The 22,904-nt window shown below is 39.3% G+C and overlaps 1 protein-coding gene across 3 annotated transcripts; it reads right to left on the bottom strand.

Annotated features, from left to right (window-relative positions):
• Positions 1–920: 920 nt before the first annotated feature.
• Positions 921–22,207, bottom strand: LOC111795198 (E3 ubiquitin-protein ligase UPL3-like). Of its 3 annotated transcripts, XM_023677487.1 has the most exons (20): positions 20,836–22,207; positions 20,423–20,533; positions 20,179–20,295; positions 19,137–19,307; positions 18,910–19,062; positions 17,419–17,667; positions 17,209–17,330; positions 15,943–17,132; positions 12,207–12,460; positions 11,687–11,782; positions 11,300–11,472; positions 10,910–10,921; positions 3,543–4,902; positions 3,235–3,459; positions 3,052–3,156; positions 2,252–2,332; positions 2,061–2,129; positions 1,821–1,949; positions 1,516–1,638; positions 921–1,412 (listed from the first exon to the last, which is right to left on the bottom strand). In XM_023677487.1, exons 1-20 carry the CDS (start codon positions 21,682–21,684, stop codon positions 1,347–1,349), a joined length of 5,655 nt encoding a protein of 1,884 aa, XP_023533255.1. In that variant the 5' UTR covers positions 21,685–22,207; the 3' UTR covers positions 921–1,346. The 3 variants fall into 3 exon arrangements, with proteins under 3 accessions (XP_023533255.1, XP_023533256.1, XP_023533257.1); XM_023677488.1 differs by lacking the exons at positions 10,910–10,921; positions 12,207–12,460 and adding an exon at positions 9,007–9,013 and having other exon boundaries at positions 3,543–4,920; positions 11,304–11,472; positions 15,725–17,132; XM_023677489.1 differs by lacking the exons at positions 10,910–10,921; positions 11,300–11,472; positions 12,207–12,460 and having other exon boundaries at positions 3,543–5,057; positions 15,725–17,132.
• Between the last annotated feature and the right edge of the window lie 697 nt (positions 22,208–22,904).

Here is a 22,904-nt window from a genome sequence, read left to right on the forward strand (position 1 = left end):
TTTTTTTTTTTTTTTTTTTTTTTTTTTTTTTTTTTTTTTTTTTTTTTTTTTTTTTTTTTTTTTTTTTGTGAAAACATATTTAGGTTACCAAATAAAAATTTAATAAAAAATAAAGAAAAAAATGAATTTTTGTTCTACCAGTGAACTTGAGATATTACAAATGTATTAGAGTTAGTCACTGGGTGATGTAGCAATAAGGAGGATGGAACTTAGCTATTACAAATGATATCAGAGCCAGTCATTGGATGGTGTGACCTTGAAGGCTCAGGAGGGTGGAACTTGAGATATTACAAATGGTATCAGAGCCAGTCATTGGGTAGTGTGGCAAAGGGCTCTAAGGAGGATGAAACTTGACTATTACAAATGGTATCAGAACCAGTCACTGGATGGTGTGGGGTATCAAAGCCAGCCACTGAGTAGTATGGCCATGAGAACCCTAAGAAGGGTGAAATTTGGCAATTACAAATGATATTAAAGCTAGTCACTGGGTGGTGTAGCAATGAGAGGCCGAGGATGGAACTTGAGATATTTATTACAAATGGTATCATAGACATTCACCGAGTACAAATGATATTAGAACCAGTCACTAGTTTGTCTGGTAGTGAGGGCCCCTAAAGAGGGTGGAACTGGAGCTATTACAAATGGTCTCAGAGTCGGTCATTAAGTAGAGTATGTGAGGACAGAATATAAGATAAGATCGCACGTCAACTAGAAGGGAAGAACAAAATACATTAATTATGAGTTTGATTTTTGAACTACCAACCCTCCTCCTTGGGCGAGCCTTAGAAAGACAATAGAAAGGAAGGAAAAAACAGAGGTGCATAAAACAAGCATGCTTGGAAAGATAAGGGTCAGGCCATGTGATACAACAAATGTGAGTATGTTGTAGCCTACTGCTTTGAAGTGAGAAGCAAAAAGAATGCAATGAATATTGAATTTTGATTATTTCCCCTTCCAATCATATTTTATGAGATGCATGTTTACAGCCAATATAACCAAACACCACCACCACCACCACCACCACCACCACCCAGGTGAAGAGGGAATCCAACAGTTCCTACTTATTTACATAATATCCTAAACCTTGGAACTGACACAAAAAGTAGTTCAAAAACTCCCTCTACCTTGTTTTCCTGAAAATCTGGCCAATTGCTCCTCCCCCTATGAAAGAGAGCACAATAAACAACACAATGGTCAAAATATGAATGTACAACTCCAAAAGCAAAGGAAAAGAAGAACTGCTCTCTCTTGACACCCGCTGCCAAAACTATTGCAGACAAACACGATCCGTTGGCCCGAGTATTCCATGTTAATAGTATACACAAGTTGTGGTTAGTCCCAAGAACTCATGACAAATCGAAAGATCCCTGCCCCTCGTTGATCGCGTAGATTAGTTTCTTGTACATTATTTCCTGTTTGCATACAACAATACCGATCATTCATTCACATACCATGTTGGAGTAAACTACACTTTAAAACGTTCTCATCATCAATCAAAGTTTGAATAAGTAGTACCTTGGTTGAGTATGGAGGAAGCTTAAGGTAATTGGCGCACGTCATAACACTAGGCAAATCGTCATCTGCTGATTCGGAAGCCCCTACCCCGCCGGTGGCTGCATTAGTCGCTGTTGACGAGTGCTGCAAGGATAAAAGTGAATAAAAGCTAAGACTCATTGATTCAATGTTGAACAAATAAAGCAAATTCATCATTACGAGCTTCTAAAACACACACAAGCCACAACCAGGCCAACAGTGTTTAGAAACTTAAAAGACGTTTCTGTGAATATAATATCAAGTATAAACTATTCCTTCATACAAACCTTTCTCACAATAGTCAATTTTGGGTTCAACACTGCAAGGCCTCCTGGTGGAAGCCTAGGTGCACCTGTTACGAACTGGCAGAAAGCTCGCTGCTGCTCTGGTGTGAATTCGCCCATAATCTCGAGAAACTACGAACGCCATAAGAGAACATACGAGGATCACGTATTCCATAACAGAATATATGAGCACCACGCATCAATAAATCATGCTATTCTGAAGTTATGGAAAAAAGAACTCACATTGACTATTGCAGGACTCTTGGCGGTGTATCCATGATCGAATTTAATATGATCGGCAAGAGTGTCAGCCTAAAAAACACGACGTAATATTACTATTGTTTTGACAAGCAAATTACAACAAAATAACATAAGAACTCCAAAACCAGCTTTTTAGTAGTAGGTCGGTCTAACATGAAAATTTCGCAGTTTACCTTCCACAATTCTCTACGACCACATAGCAAATGGTCCAACTCGTGGGGAATAAATATGCGTAATGCCGATATGTCAAAAACCTGTATTTCAAACATCAAGAATCAAAAATAGGGAAAGGACGAAGACAACACATGCACATTTAAAGATGGGGGAAAAGAAAAAATATGCAGAAGCTGTAGTTTATATATTAATATGCAAGTTCAGAACTCCCAATTCCCGTTGATCAATGATTAAAAACATTGGGTAATAGTCCATCACTGGTTTGAATCCCGCACCCAAGTTGCTTTGTCACAAACATAATAAAAAGCCAATAATAAAATATATCAAGACCAATAATAAAACATATCGAGACCAATGTCACAAATTACAAATGACAAATAACGACAATATTTTTCCCAGTGAATACAGTACCATAGGCAACAAAAGAGCGCTCGAAGCCTATATTCAGAAAGCTAAAAATTAGAATTAGTATATGAACATAGACAAATAAATCATAAGGGGAGACACGATTGATTAATCAGTGTAAGGTAGGAAAAGCAATAAAAATTGAAGCCAAGAAAGTTATAATGTCATACTATAGTCCACAAGTGCACAAAGCATGCAATTCATCATCTATTTACTGTGGAATCCCCCAATTCAGTAGGTTTGTTGAGACCAATACGAGGCTTCACAACATCGTAGTTTGAAGACTAGAGAGATATTTCTACCTCGGTAAGTGTCTAAAAGGTCGTTTAATAGCCCATCTTAATGGAACTTTACAATACCACATTAAAGAAAAAAATATCATTGGTAGAGTTACCTGATTGAATCCTGCAGTAAATGCTTCCATTTGTCGCATTATGCCAGTCTTAACAGTGGCATCTAATACAAGGGATATGTATTCCTCCAAGTTGTGAATATTAACCTGAAAATGTATCTAATGTTAAAAAGTCTATTTAACCATGACAATGGGAGATGGATAACTAAAGTTTTTATAATATACAGTTTCATCTCCTGGCTTCAAAACATAGTCCGGATAACCAGGTAGTGTAAAATCCAAGGAGAGATCTTCTACTGCAACCCCGCGGAAGGACAAGTTGGAAATTGTATTTTCATTATCACCATTGGTCGATTCTAAAAGATGTTTCCGACGAACAAGAGCCTGCAATTCTTGTAAATTCTTCCCTAGCTCAGGGTCAAATGAGAGGACATCATGTAAATCAAGATCCTGAAAATTAAAATTCGCTTAAAATTAATAAATAAGCAAAATTTAAGAATGAAAAAAGAAGGCATATCATGCAACTGACTTACTTGACCAAGAACAAGCTTATAAAATGCTGTTGAGAGTGGTAGATCCAATAGTCTTCCATCTTGCAGACCTTTGGCCATCGCACGACCAACAAGCCGGAAATATTCAATAACCTTCGAAAATTGGCTGCCCTCGGAAGAATTGGCATTTGGTGGCCAAGGTCGTGGGAATAACCCAAGAGGAGATTGGATGATATCAGTATTGGCATCTTTAGCCTTTCCAAGCTGCTCATCTTCACTACTTTCGATCGACTCTTGTAAAGAATTAGACCTCCACATCCCAAGTCCAGCCCTCTGCAACTCATGACTTAAAAGTGTGTAGAATTCAAGGGTAGGACCTAATCCAGTTCCCACTTCGCCAAAATATTCTACTTCAAGGACGGCCTTTTGGCTAGAATACATCTCCATAACTTTTGCAGCAGAATCCAATATTCGATTACGTGAGACACGAACTTTTTGGCGCTGCAATCTTCCAACCCTTACCTCTCGCTCATTTACTGTTCCTTGACCATCAGCTCCTTGTTGCTGATGTAGACGATATAATGCACGTGACAGCCCAAATGCAGTTGAAAAGAAATACTGTCGCCGGGTCTCAAAAGGAAACAAGAATGGACATGCCTTAGTCAATTGGTAACACCACGAAGGGAGGCTCCCACTGCATAATGCAAGAGCATCCTGAATTTGTCGAGCCAATTTGGGAGTAAGCTTACTATTGATGAATTCCTCATGAGGAACCTTTCCACCAATTCCACCCAACTCATTAAGTGTAGAGATCTTTCCCTCTGCAAAATGATCAGAGACTATTTGTGCCCTTAAGCGTGGAGCAAGCTGATTCAATCCCTCCAGTACATGCAGTAAAGATAATATATCATATGTAGGATTAGATTTGTCCAAATCACATGGAAGTTTTCCTTGTAAAATACTGTCTAGAAGTGACATTTGATGGAACTGAGACTCTGAATTTGAACTGGAAGTTGATACACATTTGGTAGATTTAGATTTAGAGGAGCTTGATTCCCCAGCTAAAGCCCTCTCGCATTGATTATCTGACCTCTGATATGTGATGGTATATATATCACCCCATAAACCGCTCCCATCATTAGATAAGAAGTCACTGCCAGTACCAGCAAACCTCTCATCATCATCCTCGTTCAATACAAGCTGCCGTTGAACAGCTTGGTATATTGTCAAATGTCTATCAAGCTGCTTCTCACCAGAAGAAAAGACTAATTTTGGGTCATCATTGGAGCCACCAAAGAGAGGACGTCCCTGTTGATCCCGACTTCCATGGAAAGCCCTGCCATTAGCTGATCCAAGCCCAGCCATAGCAGCAGCAGCAAATGACATACCTCCCCTTGAACCCCTGACTGCAGCCGCTCTACTGACAGAGCCAAAAGCTGAATGAATCTGGCTATCACTTGTAGCTGGACCAGCATCACCATCTTCAACTGCGTCACCCAATTTGACATCATGCACCTTTTCAGGCATACAAACAGGAAGAGAGTCATCCTGCAGCACCTGAATTGAAAGAACCAAGAAGCATGAAGAAAAATCAGTCAAGTAGATTAACATGCAGATCTCACCTCTCTGTGAAAAGTAATAAGATTATATGAAAGAAACTTTAAAAAAAAAGTTGAACATATAAAGTGATTTCATTGCAATGTCAATGAAAAGAAGACTTGTATAAACGCATCAAGTTGTGGTAAAAAAGAAAAAGAATAAAATTGTATACATCATCTTGGTCATCATCTTCATCATCAGAAATATCATCATCCTCAATCACTAAAGAATCATCAATCTGGATGGAGGACAGGTCCAATTCTTCATCCTACGAAGTATAAGAAACATACCATCAAAATCAGATTATCAAATTGACATGTACTAAATCTTTGTAAATGGTCCTTTTTTTTTTTCACTTTAAGTGTGAAGGAGGAAACGAAAAGGGGATACTCCTACACGCTAAAGCTAGAGTAGTGGTAATGCATCTACATACCCATGATCTAAAGCATATCACTTCTTCTTATGCAAATCATAACGTATGAAGGTGTTTGCAGCAATAGAATGTAATCGTAAACTAAATCTTTGCTGTAATTCCAAAATAGTATACTTTTTAATAAAAAAACGAATCAACAGAAAGAAGACTGTTTCAGAACCCCATTTAAATTTGTCATCTACTCCTAGACTTACAATAGTATTGTGTCATCTTTGGATTATTGATTTATATTATTCCCCCGGTTGAGAAAAAAAAATACCTCAGAAGTGGTCTCTCCATTTGCAGGCTTCATTTGGGCATCCTTGTTCACAGCTGATCTTCTACGGGTAGAATTTCTAGTTTGTAGGCCTCTCTTCTCCTCCCAAGCAGGCTTTAGAATAGCTTTCCCCTTCCCCTTTGAAGTGTTTTTCTCCTGTGAAGATTCCTTCCCTGCTCTTTCTCCAATAGTCATCGACCATCTGTGCCTAGTAGGGTAACGGCGAGTGGTTGAACTAGGAGTTGAAGCAACAGTTCCTGTCGGGGTTGTTCCTGAATCCGAGTTTGCAGCAGATGATGCTGAAGGTTTTTGACCAGATTCACTTCTCTGAACTCTAGGCCACAGAAATTCTTCTACAGCTGCTAAACTTGCCAATGGATCAATCAGAACAATATTTGATGAATAATCACGAAGTGATTTTTCTCCTTGGGCTCGACACAGTCGTAACTTAAATGGCTGAGATAATACACTTAGCCCAGAGGAAAGACGTGCACTACCATTGGATGATCTAGAAGAATGGCTCAAGACAACGGGAAAACGCTCCAAAGAGGACAAAGCACTCTGTAGCTTTTGAACTAAGACTGTCATAGGAGCTACTGTTCCCACATTAATGCTTGTAGGAAGGGCAACAGAAATAAATGATTTAAATCTTTTAAGTACTTGTCGCCGAAGCTTGGGCAACTCAGCTTCCGAAATTCTTCCTTTAGAGAAGTATCCACAGGAAAAGTAGTTAAGCAGAACTCCAACAACGCCACTACCAATAAATTCAAATGTGGAAACACCATCATCTTTTCCCAATTCAATTAGCATTTCAGATATTACACCAGTTAAACACTCTTCCTTATTAGTAATAATATCATCTTGGCGAGACCCTGAAGCTTTTGACTTCCCTTTTGATTTAGTCTTCTGATCATCAATACCAGTACTCAACTTGACACACAGATTTTTCAGACGTAAGAGATCATCCGTAACTCCAACTTCAACATCTCCCGGATCTAAAGGGAAGTACTTGGTTTTAAAAGCATTGGCATAGGCACTCACAGNCTCGGAAGAATTGGCATTTGGTGGCCAAGGTCGTGGGAATAACCCAAGAGGAGATTGGATGATATCAGTATTGGCATCTTTAGCCTTTCCAAGCTGCTCATCTTCACTACTTTCGATCGACTCTTGTAAAGAATTAGACCTCCACATCCCAAGTCCAGCCCTCTGCAACTCATGACTTAAAAGTGTGTAGAATTCAAGGGTAGGACCTAATCCAGTTCCCACTTCGCCAAAATATTCTACTTCAAGGACGGCCTTTTGGCTAGAATACATCTCCATAACTTTTGCAGCAGAATCCAATATTCGATTACGTGAGACACGAACTTTTTGGCGCTGCAATCTTCCAACCCTTACCTCTCGCTCATTTACTGTTCCTTGACCATCAGCTCCTTGTTGCTGATGTAGACGATATAATGCACGTGACAGCCCAAATGCAGTTGAAAAGAAATACTGTCGCCGGGTCTCAAAAGGAAACAAGAATGGACATGCCTTAGTCAATTGGTAACACCACGAAGGGAGGCTCCCACTGCATAATGCAAGAGCATCCTGAATTTGTCGAGCCAATTTGGGAGTAAGCTTACTATTGATGAATTCCTCATGAGGAACCTTTCCACCAATTCCACCCAACTCATTAAGTGTAGAGATCTTTCCCTCTGCAAAATGATCAGAGACTATTTGTGCCCTTAAGCGTGGAGCAAGCTGATTCAATCCCTCCAGTACATGCAGTAAAGATAATATATCATATGTAGGATTAGATTTGTCCAAATCACATGGAAGTTTTCCTTGTAAAATACTGTCTAGAAGTGACATTTGATGGAACTGAGACTCTGAATTTGAACTGGAAGTTGATACACATTTGGTAGATTTAGATTTAGAGGAGCTTGATTCCCCAGCTAAAGCCCTCTCGCATTGATTATCTGACCTCTGATATGTGATGGTATATATATCACCCCATAAACCGCTCCCATCATTAGATAAGAAGTCACTGCCAGTACCAGCAAACCTCTCATCATCATCCTCGTTCAATACAAGCTGCCGTTGAACAGCTTGGTATATTGTCAAATGTCTATCAAGCTGCTTCTCACCAGAAGAAAAGACTAATTTTGGGTCATCATTGGAGCCACCAAAGAGAGGACGTCCCTGTTGATCCCGACTTCCATGGAAAGCCCTGCCATTAGCTGATCCAAGCCCAGCCATAGCAGCAGCAGCAAATGACATACCTCCCCTTGAACCCCTGACTGCAGCCGCTCTACTGACAGAGCCAAAAGCTGAATGAATCTGGCTATCACTTGTAGCTGGACCAGCATCACCATCTTCAACTGCGTCACCCAATTTGACATCATGCACCTTTTCAGGCATACAAACAGGAAGAGAGTCATCCTGCAGCACCTGAATTGAAAGAACCAAGAAGCATGAAGAAAAATCAGTCAAGTAGATTAACATGCAGATCTCACCTCTCTGTGAAAAGTAATAAGATTATATGAAAGAAACTTTAAAAAAAAAGTTGAACATATAAAGTGATTTCATTGCAATGTCAATGAAAAGAAGACTTGTATAAACGCATCAAGTTGTGGTAAAAAAGAAAAAGAATAAAATTGTATACATCATCTTGGTCATCATCTTCATCATCAGAAATATCATCATCCTCAATCACTAAAGAATCATCAATCTGGATGGAGGACAGGTCCAATTCTTCATCCTACGAAGTATAAGAAACATACCATCAAAATCAGATTATCAAATTGACATGTACTAAATCTTTGTAAATGGTCCTTTTTTTTTTTCACTTTAAGTGTGAAGGAGGAAACGAAAAGGGGATACTCCTACACGCTAAAGCTAGAGTAGTGGTAATGCATCTACATACCCATGATCTAAAGCATATCACTTCTTCTTATGCAAATCATAACGTATGAAGGTGTTTGCAGCAATAGAATGTAATCGTAAACTAAATCTTTGCTGTAATTCCAAAATAGTATACTTTTTAATAAAAAAACGAATCAACAGAAAGAAGACTGTTTCAGAACCCCATTTAAATTTGTCATCTACTCCTAGACTTACAATAGTATTGTGTCATCTTTGGATTATTGATTTATATTATTCCCCCGGTTGAGAAAAAAAAATACCTCAGAAGTGGTCTCTCCATTTGCAGGCTTCATTTGGGCATCCTTGTTCACAGCTGATCTTCTACGGGTAGAATTTCTAGTTTGTAGGCCTCTCTTCTCCTCCCAAGCAGGCTTTAGAATAGCTTTCCCCTTCCCCTTTGAAGTGTTTTTCTCCTGTGAAGATTCCTTCCCTGCTCTTTCTCCAATAGTCATCGACCATCTGTGCCTAGTAGGGTAACGGCGAGTGGTTGAACTAGGAGTTGAAGCAACAGTTCCTGTCGGGGTTGTTCCTGAATCCGAGTTTGCAGCAGATGATGCTGAAGGTTTTTGACCAGATTCACTTCTCTGAACTCTAGGCCACAGAAATTCTTCTACAGCTGCTAAACTTGCCAATGGATCAATCAGAACAATATTTGATGAATAATCACGAAGTGATTTTTCTCCTTGGGCTCGACACAGTCGTAACTTAAATGGCTGAGATAATACACTTAGCCCAGAGGAAAGACGTGCACTACCATTGGATGATCTAGAAGAATGGCTCAAGACAACGGGAAAACGCTCCAAAGAGGACAAAGCACTCTGTAGCTTTTGAACTAAGACTGTCATAGGAGCTACTGTTCCCACATTAATGCTTGTAGGAAGGGCAACAGAAATAAATGATTTAAATCTTTTAAGTACTTGTCGCCGAAGCTTGGGCAACTCAGCTTCCGAAATTCTTCCTTTAGAGAAGTATCCACAGGAAAAGTAGTTAAGCAGAACTCCAACAACGCCACTACCAATAAATTCAAATGTGGAAACACCATCATCTTTTCCCAATTCAATTAGCATTTCAGATATTACACCAGTTAAACACTCTTCCTTATTAGTAATAATATCATCTTGGCGAGACCCTGAAGCTTTTGACTTCCCTTTTGATTTAGTCTTCTGATCATCAATACCAGTACTCAACTTGACACACAGATTTTTCAGACGTAAGAGATCATCCGTAACTCCAACTTCAACATCTCCCGGATCTAAAGGGAAGTACTTGGTTTTAAAAGCATTGGCATAGGCACTCACAGCAGTTCGGAGATTAGAATTAACTGATGGAGCCTCCACTGAACCCTGTGGAACACCACTACCAGAAACAGGATTCTTGTTTTCATCCAGTGAACTTCCATCCAGATTCATATTTCCACTGCGCCTTCTATAACGTCGAGTGCGTGATGAAGTTCCAGATGCAGAGTTGTTATTCTTCTCAACGGAAGCAGCTTGGGAAGCAGAATTTTGGTTATCGGCTAAGATAAGCTGGTCAACAGCATAAACAACACCCTCTCGAAGAAACATCTTGGAAAATGTTTCAGGAAGCTTTTCCATAAGAATCTCAGCAATTTGGAGAGNGCCAAAATATTCTACTTCAAGGACGGCCTTTTGGCTAGAATACATCTCCATAACTTTTGCAGCAGAATCCAATATTCGATTACGTGAGACACGAACTTTTTGGCGCTGCAATCTTCCAACCCTTACCTCTCGCTCATTTACTGTTCCTTGACCATCAGCTCCTTGTTGCTGATGTAGACGATATAATGCACGTGACAGCCCAAATGCAGTTGAAAAGAAATACTGTCGCCGGGTCTCAAAAGGAAACAAGAATGGACATGCCTTAGTCAATTGGTAACACCACGAAGGGAGGCTCCCACTGCATAATGCAAGAGCATCCTGAATTTGTCGAGCCAATTTGGGAGTAAGCTTACTATTGATGAATTCCTCATGAGGAACCTTTCCACCAATTCCACCCAACTCATTAAGTGTAGAGATCTTTCCCTCTGCAAAATGATCAGAGACTATTTGTGCCCTTAAGCGTGGAGCAAGCTGATTCAATCCCTCCAGTACATGCAGTAAAGATAATATATCATATGTAGGATTAGATTTGTCCAAATCACATGGAAGTTTTCCTTGTAAAATACTGTCTAGAAGTGACATTTGATGGAACTGAGACTCTGAATTTGAACTGGAAGTTGATACACATTTGGTAGATTTAGATTTAGAGGAGCTTGATTCCCCAGCTAAAGCCCTCTCGCATTGATTATCTGACCTCTGATATGTGATGGTATATATATCACCCCATAAACCGCTCCCATCATTAGATAAGAAGTCACTGCCAGTACCAGCAAACCTCTCATCATCATCCTCGTTCAATACAAGCTGCCGTTGAACAGCTTGGTATATTGTCAAATGTCTATCAAGCTGCTTCTCACCAGAAGAAAAGACTAATTTTGGGTCATCATTGGAGCCACCAAAGAGAGGACGTCCCTGTTGATCCCGACTTCCATGGAAAGCCCTGCCATTAGCTGATCCAAGCCCAGCCATAGCAGCAGCAGCAAATGACATACCTCCCCTTGAACCCCTGACTGCAGCCGCTCTACTGACAGAGCCAAAAGCTGAATGAATCTGGCTATCACTTGTAGCTGGACCAGCATCACCATCTTCAACTGCGTCACCCAATTTGACATCATGCACCTTTTCAGGCATACAAACAGGAAGAGAGTCATCCTGCAGCACCTGAATTGAAAGAACCAAGAAGCATGAAGAAAAATCAGTCAAGTAGATTAACATGCAGATCTCACCTCTCTGTGAAAAGTAATAAGATTATATGAAAGAAACTTTAAAAAAAAAGTTGAACATATAAAGTGATTTCATTGCAATGTCAATGAAAAGAAGACTTGTATAAACGCATCAAGTTGTGGTAAAAAAGAAAAAGAATAAAATTGTATACATCATCTTGGTCATCATCTTCATCATCAGAAATATCATCATCCTCAATCACTAAAGAATCATCAATCTGGATGGAGGACAGGTCCAATTCTTCATCCTACGAAGTATAAGAAACATACCATCAAAATCAGATTATCAAATTGACATGTACTAAATCTTTGTAAATGGTCCTTTTTTTTTTTCACTTTAAGTGTGAAGGAGGAAACGAAAAGGGGATACTCCTACACGCTAAAGCTAGAGTAGTGGTAATGCATCTACATACCCATGATCTAAAGCATATCACTTCTTCTTATGCAAATCATAACGTATGAAGGTGTTTGCAGCAATAGAATGTAATCGTAAACTAAATCTTTGCTGTAATTCCAAAATAGTATACTTTTTAATAAAAAAACGAATCAACAGAAAGAAGACTGTTTCAGAACCCCATTTAAATTTGTCATCTACTCCTAGACTTACAATAGTATTGTGTCATCTTTGGATTATTGATTTATATTATTCCCCCGGTTGAGAAAAAAAAATACCTCAGAAGTGGTCTCTCCATTTGCAGGCTTCATTTGGGCATCCTTGTTCACAGCTGATCTTCTACGGGTAGAATTTCTAGTTTGTAGGCCTCTCTTCTCCTCCCAAGCAGGCTTTAGAATAGCTTTCCCCTTCCCCTTTGAAGTGTTTTTCTCCTGTGAAGATTCCTTCCCTGCTCTTTCTCCAATAGTCATCGACCATCTGTGCCTAGTAGGGTAACGGCGAGTGGTTGAACTAGGAGTTGAAGCAACAGTTCCTGTCGGGGTTGTTCCTGAATCCGAGTTTGCAGCAGATGATGCTGAAGGTTTTTGACCAGATTCACTTCTCTGAACTCTAGGCCACAGAAATTCTTCTACAGCTGCTAAACTTGCCAATGGATCAATCAGAACAATATTTGATGAATAATCACGAAGTGATTTTTCTCCTTGGGCTCGACACAGTCGTAACTTAAATGGCTGAGATAATACACTTAGCCCAGAGGAAAGACGTGCACTACCATTGGATGATCTAGAAGAATGGCTCAAGACAACGGGAAAACGCTCCAAAGAGGACAAAGCACTCTGTAGCTTTTGAACTAAGACTGTCATAGGAGCTACTGTTCCCACATTAATGCTTGTAGGAAGGGCAACAGAAATAAATGATTTAAATCTTTTAAGTACTTGTCGCCGAAGCTTGGGCAACTCAGCTTCCGAAATTCTTCCTTTAGAGAAGTATCCACAGGAAAAGTAGTTAAGCAGAACTCCAACAACGCCACTACCAATAAATTCAAATGTGGAAACACCATCATCTTTTCCCAATTCAATTAGCATTTCAGATATTACACCAGTTAAACACTCTTCCTTATTAGTAATAATATCATCTTGGCGAGACCCTGAAGCTTTTGACTTCCCTTTTGATTTAGTCTTCTGATCATCAATACCAGTACTCAACTTGACACACAGATTTTTCAGACGTAAGAGATCATCCGTAACTCCAACTTCAACATCTCCCGGATCTAAAGGGAAGTACTTGGTTTTAAAAGCATTGGCATAGGCACTCACAGCAGTTCGGAGATTAGAATTAACTGATGGAGCCTCCACTGAACCCTGTGGAACACCACTACCAGAAACAGGATTCTTGTTTTCATCCAGTGAACTTCCATCCAGATTCATATTTCCACTGCGCCTTCTATAACGTCGAGTGCGTGATGAAGTTCCAGATGCAGAGTTGTTATTCTTCTCAACGGAAGCAGCTTGGGAAGCAGAATTTTGGTTATCGGCTAAGATAAGCTGGTCAACAGCATAAACAACACCCTCTCGAAGAAACATCTTGGAAAATGTTTCAGGAAGCTTTTCCATAAGAATCTCAGCAATTTGGAGAGCAGGAATCAATATGTGTGGATCTTTCCACGCCAAAACACCAGCTAGAAAACTAAATCAAGAAATGAAAAATTCAGTGCCACAACAAAAGCAAGCATAGAAATCTTATGCAGACTGAAGTTAACTACCTTGCTATATTAGTCACATTCAATAGCGATTGTATCATCTCTGGAGTGCTGAAATACATCAATTTTCCAATTCCTGAGAGACATTTATGACGTACTGGACCATTCACACTGGACCCATAGATCTATTTGACCAAAGAGCACAATTTCAGTACTAACTGAACCAGAAAAGATCTCTAAGGCTCTAAAAAAAGTACAATATTCTATACAGACCTGTATTAAAATAGGAAGGAGATCCATTCCAAACTGATGTAGGAGCTCGGGCTGATCCTTTAAGAGTTTCTCACGAGCTGAAACCTCAGGGGCACCAGCAGTTGGATCTTCATCTTTCACAGAACCACTAGTAGAAGGCTTCTTGACGACAGGTCCTTTCACAAACGAATTAAAGTTGGGCGGAAAAGTAATGGTTCCTTGAGGCAGAGGGGGTAGAAGCTCATTTGCCAAGTTGACTATCTCAAAAATCTGAACATTGAATAGTAATCAAACTGTTAGAGGACAGGAAAAGACGTTAAACTCTCGACAATTTCCTAAATAAGAAACATAATGACCTCCAATATAAGGTATTAGAGTACAACAGATAACTGTTGACGAAAAACAGAAGAAGATGGCAATTTACATTTTTTTAGTCACCAAACTATTTCAAGGAAATAAAAAGAGATTTACATTCAACCACATTTACCAAGATCCTGGACTCTTATCTGGCAACCCTTACCATACCACTAGTCTTATTGCTTGAACCAAATTAGTTTCCCAATGCTTGCTAACAATGATTTATCATTAGATTCAAAATATGTCCAGCACGCTTCTGATTCAGTTATTACAAAATAAGAAGTAATCATATCCCTAAAAGCATTAACAACAACAACCATTGCTGTAGATCAAGTATCTTCAAAAGAAAAAAAAAATGATAATGGCCACCTCAACAGTACCAACTTTAAAAACACAATCATGTGAACAAATAATACAAAATAAGAATCTAACAATTTATATATTCATATAATGCTTTGAAGATACATATTTTAATTTAGTTTTACATTCCACCTTTCAATTCTATTGATATTTCAAAAATGTTCTTCCCACTACCAAGACCATAAGACTCAGTTTCATGAATTGATTTGGAAATCTCAAATGCATTTCCATTATATCTCATTTTCCTTCGTTTCTTTTTGAAAATGAACACCTTTTATCAAATAAAAAGAAGAGATACAATAGAGGACAAGAAAGCACTCCAGTTGGCACAAATAATATTGACGTGGTAATTACAATTTCTTTTTTTAAAATATAAATGAGTCTCCATGCTAGCATGCATGCCCTCGACTCCTCTTACAAGGTTCGGTATTTCATCCAAAAAAAAAAAAGTGGTTGAAGAAAATTCCTTATCCAGGATGGGAATATAATATCTTTCTAGGAAGACGGATGGGCTACTCGTATTCACTTAAATTGACTTACCCAAGAAACTGAACTATTTTCAAGGAAAAAAAATTAGTAACTGAGGCTTGGAATTGAGAAAAAATTTTAAAAATAAAAAGATTTGAAGAATATGAGGTAAAGGGATGTGCTAGTCACATCACAAATGAGAATTAAACTTCTACGGTTAGAGTACAAATGAGACGAAAAACCCAAAGGAACGACAAGAGTTGTTGTCCCAAGGAAAATGATTACCAACTATCGAGTATGATGACCTTGAAAATTAGCAGAACCTACCTGCTCTTGTGGTCTATTTAATGCNGGATACTCCTACACGCTAAAGCTAGAGTAGTGGTAATGCATCTACATACCCATGATCTAAAGCATATCACTTCTTCTTATGCAAATCATAACGTATGAAGGTGTTTGCAGCAATAGAATGTAATCGTAAACTAAATCTTTGCTGTAATTCCAAAATAGTATACTTTTTAATAAAAAAACGAATCAACAGAAAGAAGACTGTTTCAGAACCCCATTTAAATTTGTCATCTACTCCTAGACTTACAATAGTATTGTGTCATCTTTGGATTATTGATTTATATTATTCCCCCGGTTGAGAAAAAAAAATACCTCAGAAGTGGTCTCTCCATTTGCAGGCTTCATTTGGGCATCCTTGTTCACAGCTGATCTTCTACGGGTAGAATTTCTAGTTTGTAGGCCTCTCTTCTCCTCCCAAGCAGGCTTTAGAATAGCTTTCCCCTTCCCCTTTGAAGTGTTTTTCTCCTGTGAAGATTCCTTCCCTGCTCTTTCTCCAATAGTCATCGACCATCTGTGCCTAGTAGGGTAACGGCGAGTGGTTGAACTAGGAGTTGAAGCAACAGTTCCTGTCGGGGTTGTTCCTGAATCCGAGTTTGCAGCAGATGATGCTGAAGGTTTTTGACCAGATTCACTTCTCTGAACTCTAGGCCACAGAAATTCTTCTACAGCTGCTAAACTTGCCAATGGATCAATCAGAACAATATTTGATGAATAATCACGAAGTGATTTTTCTCCTTGGGCTCGACACAGTCGTAACTTAAATGGCTGAGATAATACACTTAGCCCAGAGGAAAGACGTGCACTACCATTGGATGATCTAGAAGAATGGCTCAAGACAACGGGAAAACGCTCCAAAGAGGACAAAGCACTCTGTAGCTTTTGAACTAAGACTGTCATAGGAGCTACTGTTCCCACATTAATGCTTGTAGGAAGGGCAACAGAAATAAATGATTTAAATCTTTTAAGTACTTGTCGCCGAAGCTTGGGCAACTCAGCTTCCGAAATTCTTCCTTTAGAGAAGTATCCACAGGAAAAGTAGTTAAGCAGAACTCCAACAACGCCACTACCAATAAATTCAAATGTGGAAACACCATCATCTTTTCCCAATTCAATTAGCATTTCAGATATTACACCAGTTAAACACTCTTCCTTATTAGTAATAATATCATCTTGGCGAGACCCTGAAGCTTTTGACTTCCCTTTTGATTTAGTCTTCTGATCATCAATACCAGTACTCAACTTGACACACAGATTTTTCAGACGTAAGAGATCATCCGTAACTCCAACTTCAACATCTCCCGGATCTAAAGGGAAGTACTTGGTTTTAAAAGCATTGGCATAGGCACTCACAGCAGTTCGGAGATTAGAATTAACTGATGGAGCCTCCACTGAACCCTGTGGAACACCACTACCAGAAACAGGATTCTTGTTTTCATCCAGTGAACTTCCATCCAGATTCATATTTCCACTGCGCCTTCTATAACGTCGAGTGCGTGATGAAGTTCCAGATGCAGAGTTGTTATTCTTCTCAACGGAAGCAGCTTGGGAAGCAGAATTTTGGTTATCGGCTAAGATAAGCTGGTCAACAGCATAAACAACACCCTCTCGAAGAAACATCTTGGAAAATGTTTCAGGAAGCTTTTCCATAAGAATCTCAGCAATTTGGAGAGCAGGAATCAATATGTGTGGATCTTTCCACGCCAAAACACCAGCTAGAAAACTAAATCAAGAAATGAAAAATTCAGTGCCACAACAAAAGCAAGCATAGAAATCTTATGCAGACTGAAGTTAACTACCTTGCTATATTAGTCACATTCAATAGCGATTGTATCATCTCTGGAGTGCTGAAATACATCAATTTTCCAATTCCTGAGAGACATTTATGACGTACTGGACCATTCACACTGGACCCATAGATCTATTTGACCAAAGAGCACAATTTCAGTACTAACTGAACCAGAAAAGATCTCTAAGGCTCTAAAAAAAGTACAATATTCTATACAGACCTGTATTAAAATAGGAAGGAGATCCATTCCAAACTGATGTAGGAGCTCGGGCTGATCCTTTAAGAGTTTCTCACGAGCTGAAACCTCAGGGGCACCAGCAGTTGGATCTTCATCTTTCACAGAACCACTAGTAGAAGGCTTCTTGACGACAGGTCCTTTCACAAACGAATTAAAGTTGGGCGGAAAAGTAATGGTTCCTTGAGGCAGAGGGGGTAGAAGCTCATTTGCCAAGTTGACTATCTCAAAAATCTGAACATTGAATAGTAATCAAACTGTTAGAGGACAGGAAAAGACGTTAAACTCTCGACAATTTCCTAAATAAGAAACATAATGACCTCCAATATAAGGTATTAGAGTACAACAGATAACTGTTGACGAAAAACAGAAGAAGATGGCAATTTACATTTTTTTAGTCACCAAACTATTTCAAGGAAATAAAAAGAGATTTACATTCAACCACATTTACCAAGATCCTGGACTCTTATCTGGCAACCCTTACCATACCACTAGTCTTATTGCTTGAACCAAATTAGTTTCCCAATGCTTGCTAACAATGATTTATCATTAGATTCAAAATATGTCCAGCACGCTTCTGATTCAGTTATTACAAAATAAGAAGTAATCATATCCCTAAAAGCATTAACAACAACAACCATTGCTGTAGATCAAGTATCTTCAAAAGAAAAAAAAAATGATAATGGCCACCTCAACAGTACCAACTTTAAAAACACAATCATGTGAACAAATAATACAAAATAAGAATCTAACAATTTATATATTCATATAATGCTTTGAAGATACATATTTTAATTTAGTTTTACATTCCACCTTTCAATTCTATTGATATTTCAAAAATGTTCTTCCCACTACCAAGACCATAAGACTCAGTTTCATGAATTGATTTGGAAATCTCAAATGCATTTCCATTATATCTCATTTTCCTTCGTTTCTTTTTGAAAATGAACACCTTTTATCAAATAAAAAGAAGAGATACAATAGAGGACAAGAAAGCACTCCAGTTGGCACAAATAATATTGACGTGGTAATTACAATTTCTTTTTTTAAAATATAAATGAGTCTCCATGCTAGCATGCATGCCCTCGACTCCTCTTACAAGGTTCGGTATTTCATCCAAAAAAAAAAAAGTGGTTGAAGAAAATTCCTTATCCAGGATGGGAATATAATATCTTTCTAGGAAGACGGATGGGCTACTCGTATTCACTTAAATTGACTTACCCAAGAAACTGAACTATTTTCAAGGAAAAAAAATTAGTAACTGAGGCTTGGAATTGAGAAAAAATTTTAAAAATAAAAAGATTTGAAGAATATGAGGTAAAGGGATGTGCTAGTCACATCACAAATGAGAATTAAACTTCTACGGTTAGAGTACAAATGAGACGAAAAACCCAAAGGAACGACAAGAGTTGTTGTCCCAAGGAAAATGATTACCAACTATCGAGTATGATGACCTTGAAAATTAGCAGAACCTACCTGCTCTTGTGGTCTATTTAATGCAGGTGAATTGGTAGACACACCAGAACCAGACAGTATATCTTTAAGAATCCCACTGATCCCAAGAAGCAGCAAAGTTTTTGCACCTAAGGCAGACCCACTTGCACAAGTGGAAAGAAGTCGGATTAATCCCTGCATAATTGTGAAAATACAATCAGATCCTCAATCAAATAACCGTCAGAATATGAAAGGGATATAGAACTTACAGTATAAGTAGCTGAGCTGAGACTTGACTGTCCACCTCCGGTGCTACTAGTGGAAATAAGTGAGGCAGCTTGCGTAACAAGTCCATGATTACATAGTTCATCTAATTTATCTGGAGATGATGCAAAGGCCTCAGCAATACGAGTCAAACAAACAGAAGCATGCTCCAACACCTACCAACAAGAAAGTCAGATGGATGAAGAAACAAGAAGACTATCTCACATTTGCTGACTGTTTTTCCTTAAAAAACAAGAACAAACAACCATGTCGCAGAAAAAATAGGCCTAGAACCCAAAAATAACCTCCAAAATCTTCAAGGAGTGAAAGTCAATTGTCATAAATAGAAGAAAATAAACAGTAAAAAGGAACATTACAAATAGGTTTGATGGCAGAAACTCACAAAGTGTAACAGCCCAAGCCCATCGCTAGCAGATATTATCCTCTTTGGGCTTTCCCTTTCCGGCTTCCCCTCAAGGTTTTTAAAACGCATCTGCTAGGGAGAGGTTTCCACACCCTTATAAAGGGTGTTTCGTTCTCCTCCCCAATCGATGTGGGATCTCACAATCCACCCCACTTCAAGGCCCAACGTCCTCGCTGGCACTCGTTCCTTTCTCTAATTGATGTGAACCCCACCAAATTTCGAGGCCCAGCGTCCTTACTAGCAAACCGTCTCGTGTCTACCCCCACTTCGGGGAACAGCGTCCTCGCTGGTACATCGCCCGATGTTTGGCTCTGATACCATTCTAAAAGCCCAAGCCCACCGCTAGAAGATATTGTCCTCTTTGGGCATTCCCTTTCGGGCTTCCCCTCAAGGTTTTCAAAACGCATCTGTTAGGGAGAGGTTTCCACACTTTTAAGGGTGTTCCATTCTCCTCCCCAACCGATGTGAGATCTCACCCAAAGAGATGCAAAAATGAGCCAAACCCTCTAGGGAAAACCCCTTTCATTACACTATAACTAAATATACACCATAAAAAGCAACGATTCTATCTACCAAAGAAACCTCCAATCTCAGATTTGTTAGCAGAGACTGCAGCCACTTACCTTTGCATCATGATACTGAAGAAGGTTGGTTAGCAGGGGAACAGCTTCCATCACAAAGTCGGCTGCATCTGAAGGAAGCTTCTTGCACATATTAGCAGCAGTTGACAATGCGACTCGCTATGATACAATTTCAACAAAATTATAATAGTTAACAAGTAATTACAATAACTCCGATGAAAATCAAGTCCAATCTTTGACAGTATCCAAAATCCGCGAAGCAGTAGGGTCAACTACCATCAGTTACCTGAACTCCTGTGGAGAAGAAATCTAAATATGAAAGCACAGCCATAAGAGCACCAGCACGCAGGCAGGCAGTAGGGTGTTCCTGGGATATCTTCTTCAAAGCTTGCAGGGACTGTTGATAGAAACTTACTACTATTAGTACCATCATCTCAGACTAGAGAAAACATGAACTTATGGAATTTTGATGCATAACATACAAGGTGCATGAAACCATCATACAAGCAAAGAATACATATCAGTTATTAAAAAGAGACAAAACGAAACGAGACAAAACTGTATAATCTACTAGCCAACATCCAGTCTCATTTCCTCATGATCACCAAACTGTACAAGACAAGTTCGATCGCAATTGCTACCAATTTCAATTTGTACTCCCATGTTTAACAAGGACTAAGACGAATGTGAAGAACAAACCTGTTCAGCTAAGTCCATGTATTCTATAGTTAGCAATCTCGCACAGAAGCAGGAAACAGCACCATAATGAACGACAGCAGCACATGATGAAGGCAGGACATCACACAGATGGGTTAGTGCCCTGGCCGCTAGAAGCATTATATCTGGATTGCTTTCGTGATTAAGTAACCCGACAAGGACAGGGACAAAGGAATCTACAGAGAAGGTACTTAGAGATTCCTCGGTGCCGATTGAGAGCATCTCACAAAGTTGTGTCAATGCCTCAACTTGCCTCCCTTCTTCTCCATCCGCTCTCAACCCAGACAAGATCTTCTTAAGCCGTCCTCTCTGCTGTGAGGAAGAAGCCGATGCAATTGCAGAAGAAGGAAGTAAATCATCCAGTCCAGCACCGAGTTTCCTCAAAAGTCCTTGAAGGGCGCTACTTGCCGTGGATAAATTATGCTGCAAGACTCCCATCCCTCCTTCACTGTCGTTATCGTCATCCTCTCCACCGCCACTGCCTTCAATATTAAGCCCAAAGCTTTGCTCCGCATTTTTTTCTCTATCCCCAATTCTAACCTCGTGTTCTTTCTCCTTTCCCTTATCCGAATTTTCTTTATCAGAGTTCTTCCCTCGACGGCGTGACCCCGATGATTCATTGGTGGAGTCCATTGGAGTACTGGTGGCAGACGGTTCTTGGGTTCGAGTAGAGCGAGAACGCGTTGAGATCGAAAGAGTAGGTGCAGCAAGATTCAATGAGGAAGTACCAGAGAGACGAGCGCGCTTGGTAGAACGAGTAGTAGGACCAGAAGACGAAGAAGAAGGGGCTGCTGAGGAGGCCTCCGCCCGCTTTCTGCTCCGAGTTTCCATACAAAAACCCAAACCCTCAAATCGACGAGTCGCTCGCCACCGAGCGCCGATCACCCAGTTCTTGATTCGAATTTATTACGCATCTGACTAGCACCAAATTAAAATTTCAAAAAATAAATTAACAGCGAACTAGCTGAAACCAGCTACCTCCTGACAGAAGCCCCCAATTCGAAAACCCTAGATTCCCCTTAACCCAATACAAATTAAGAATGTGGAATCCACACCCCCAGAAACAATAATTCACGAATTGCTCATAAACCCTTCAGAGCATAGAAAGTAAAGAAATCAAAAACCAAATTTCACCACCTAGAACATGGCGGCCATGGAAATGTCAAGGAGAAATCGGAGAAACGCCGGTGATTGGATTGAAGCCTTTCCCAGCGTTTGAAATCTGAGTTCAAGATTGAGAATTACATAACAAAGATGTCCCCTGAAGGAATGGAGAAGGGGGAAATTAATGGGAAAGCCCTAGGGGGACGAAGAAAACGTAGAACAGGAAACGGGAACTAATCTTCCTATTATAGTACAGTGTGCTTGCTTTGGAAAGTAATTTTCTTTTTCTTTTTCTTTTTCTTTTTATTTTCATGAAAAATATAATTTTTATTTATTTAATTTCTTGTATGATGGTGACAGAATGAGCTTAAACATTTTGTCTGCATGCCGGTAATGGGGACTTCCACCAGATTATACCACCTCCCACCGCCTTGTTCCGCCGCCGACGTCGGAAAACCCCTTCAAAACTGCCACCTGTATTTCCAAAATTATAAAAAAAAATATCCCCAAACTTTCATCCTCCTTTAATTATATATTTAAACTTTAAAATACATATATTAAAATTCATGATATTTAAAGTTTATTGAAAAAAAAAAACCCTTATAAGAATGTAGTGAAACATTACATTAAAGTGATAAAAATAAACTTCTAGGGCATTTTTGAACACGCCATGTACAACTATCCCATATGGTGTAGATGATGAAGAACGGGAGATAAGTGAACGGTGAGTAAGTCTCTTGTTAGTTTTTTTTTTTTTTTTTTTTTTTTTTTTTTTTTTTTTTTTNATGGGGACTCATTATTCGGTCGGTTTTGTGGAGTTTCACAACAGGGTTTTTTGGTATGTGAGTCATACACAAAATTTGACGAAGCTCAAACATTCGTTGGTCGTAAATCGACAAATTTGACAACTTATAGTCGATGTAGGGTTGCGAGATTTGACATTGCAC

The sequence above is a fragment of the Cucurbita pepo genome, chromosome LG05, assembly GCF_002806865.2.
Source record: "Cucurbita pepo subsp. pepo cultivar mu-cu-16 chromosome LG05, ASM280686v2, whole genome shotgun sequence".
NCBI lineage: Eukaryota > Viridiplantae > Streptophyta > Magnoliopsida > Cucurbitales > Cucurbitaceae > Cucurbita > Cucurbita pepo.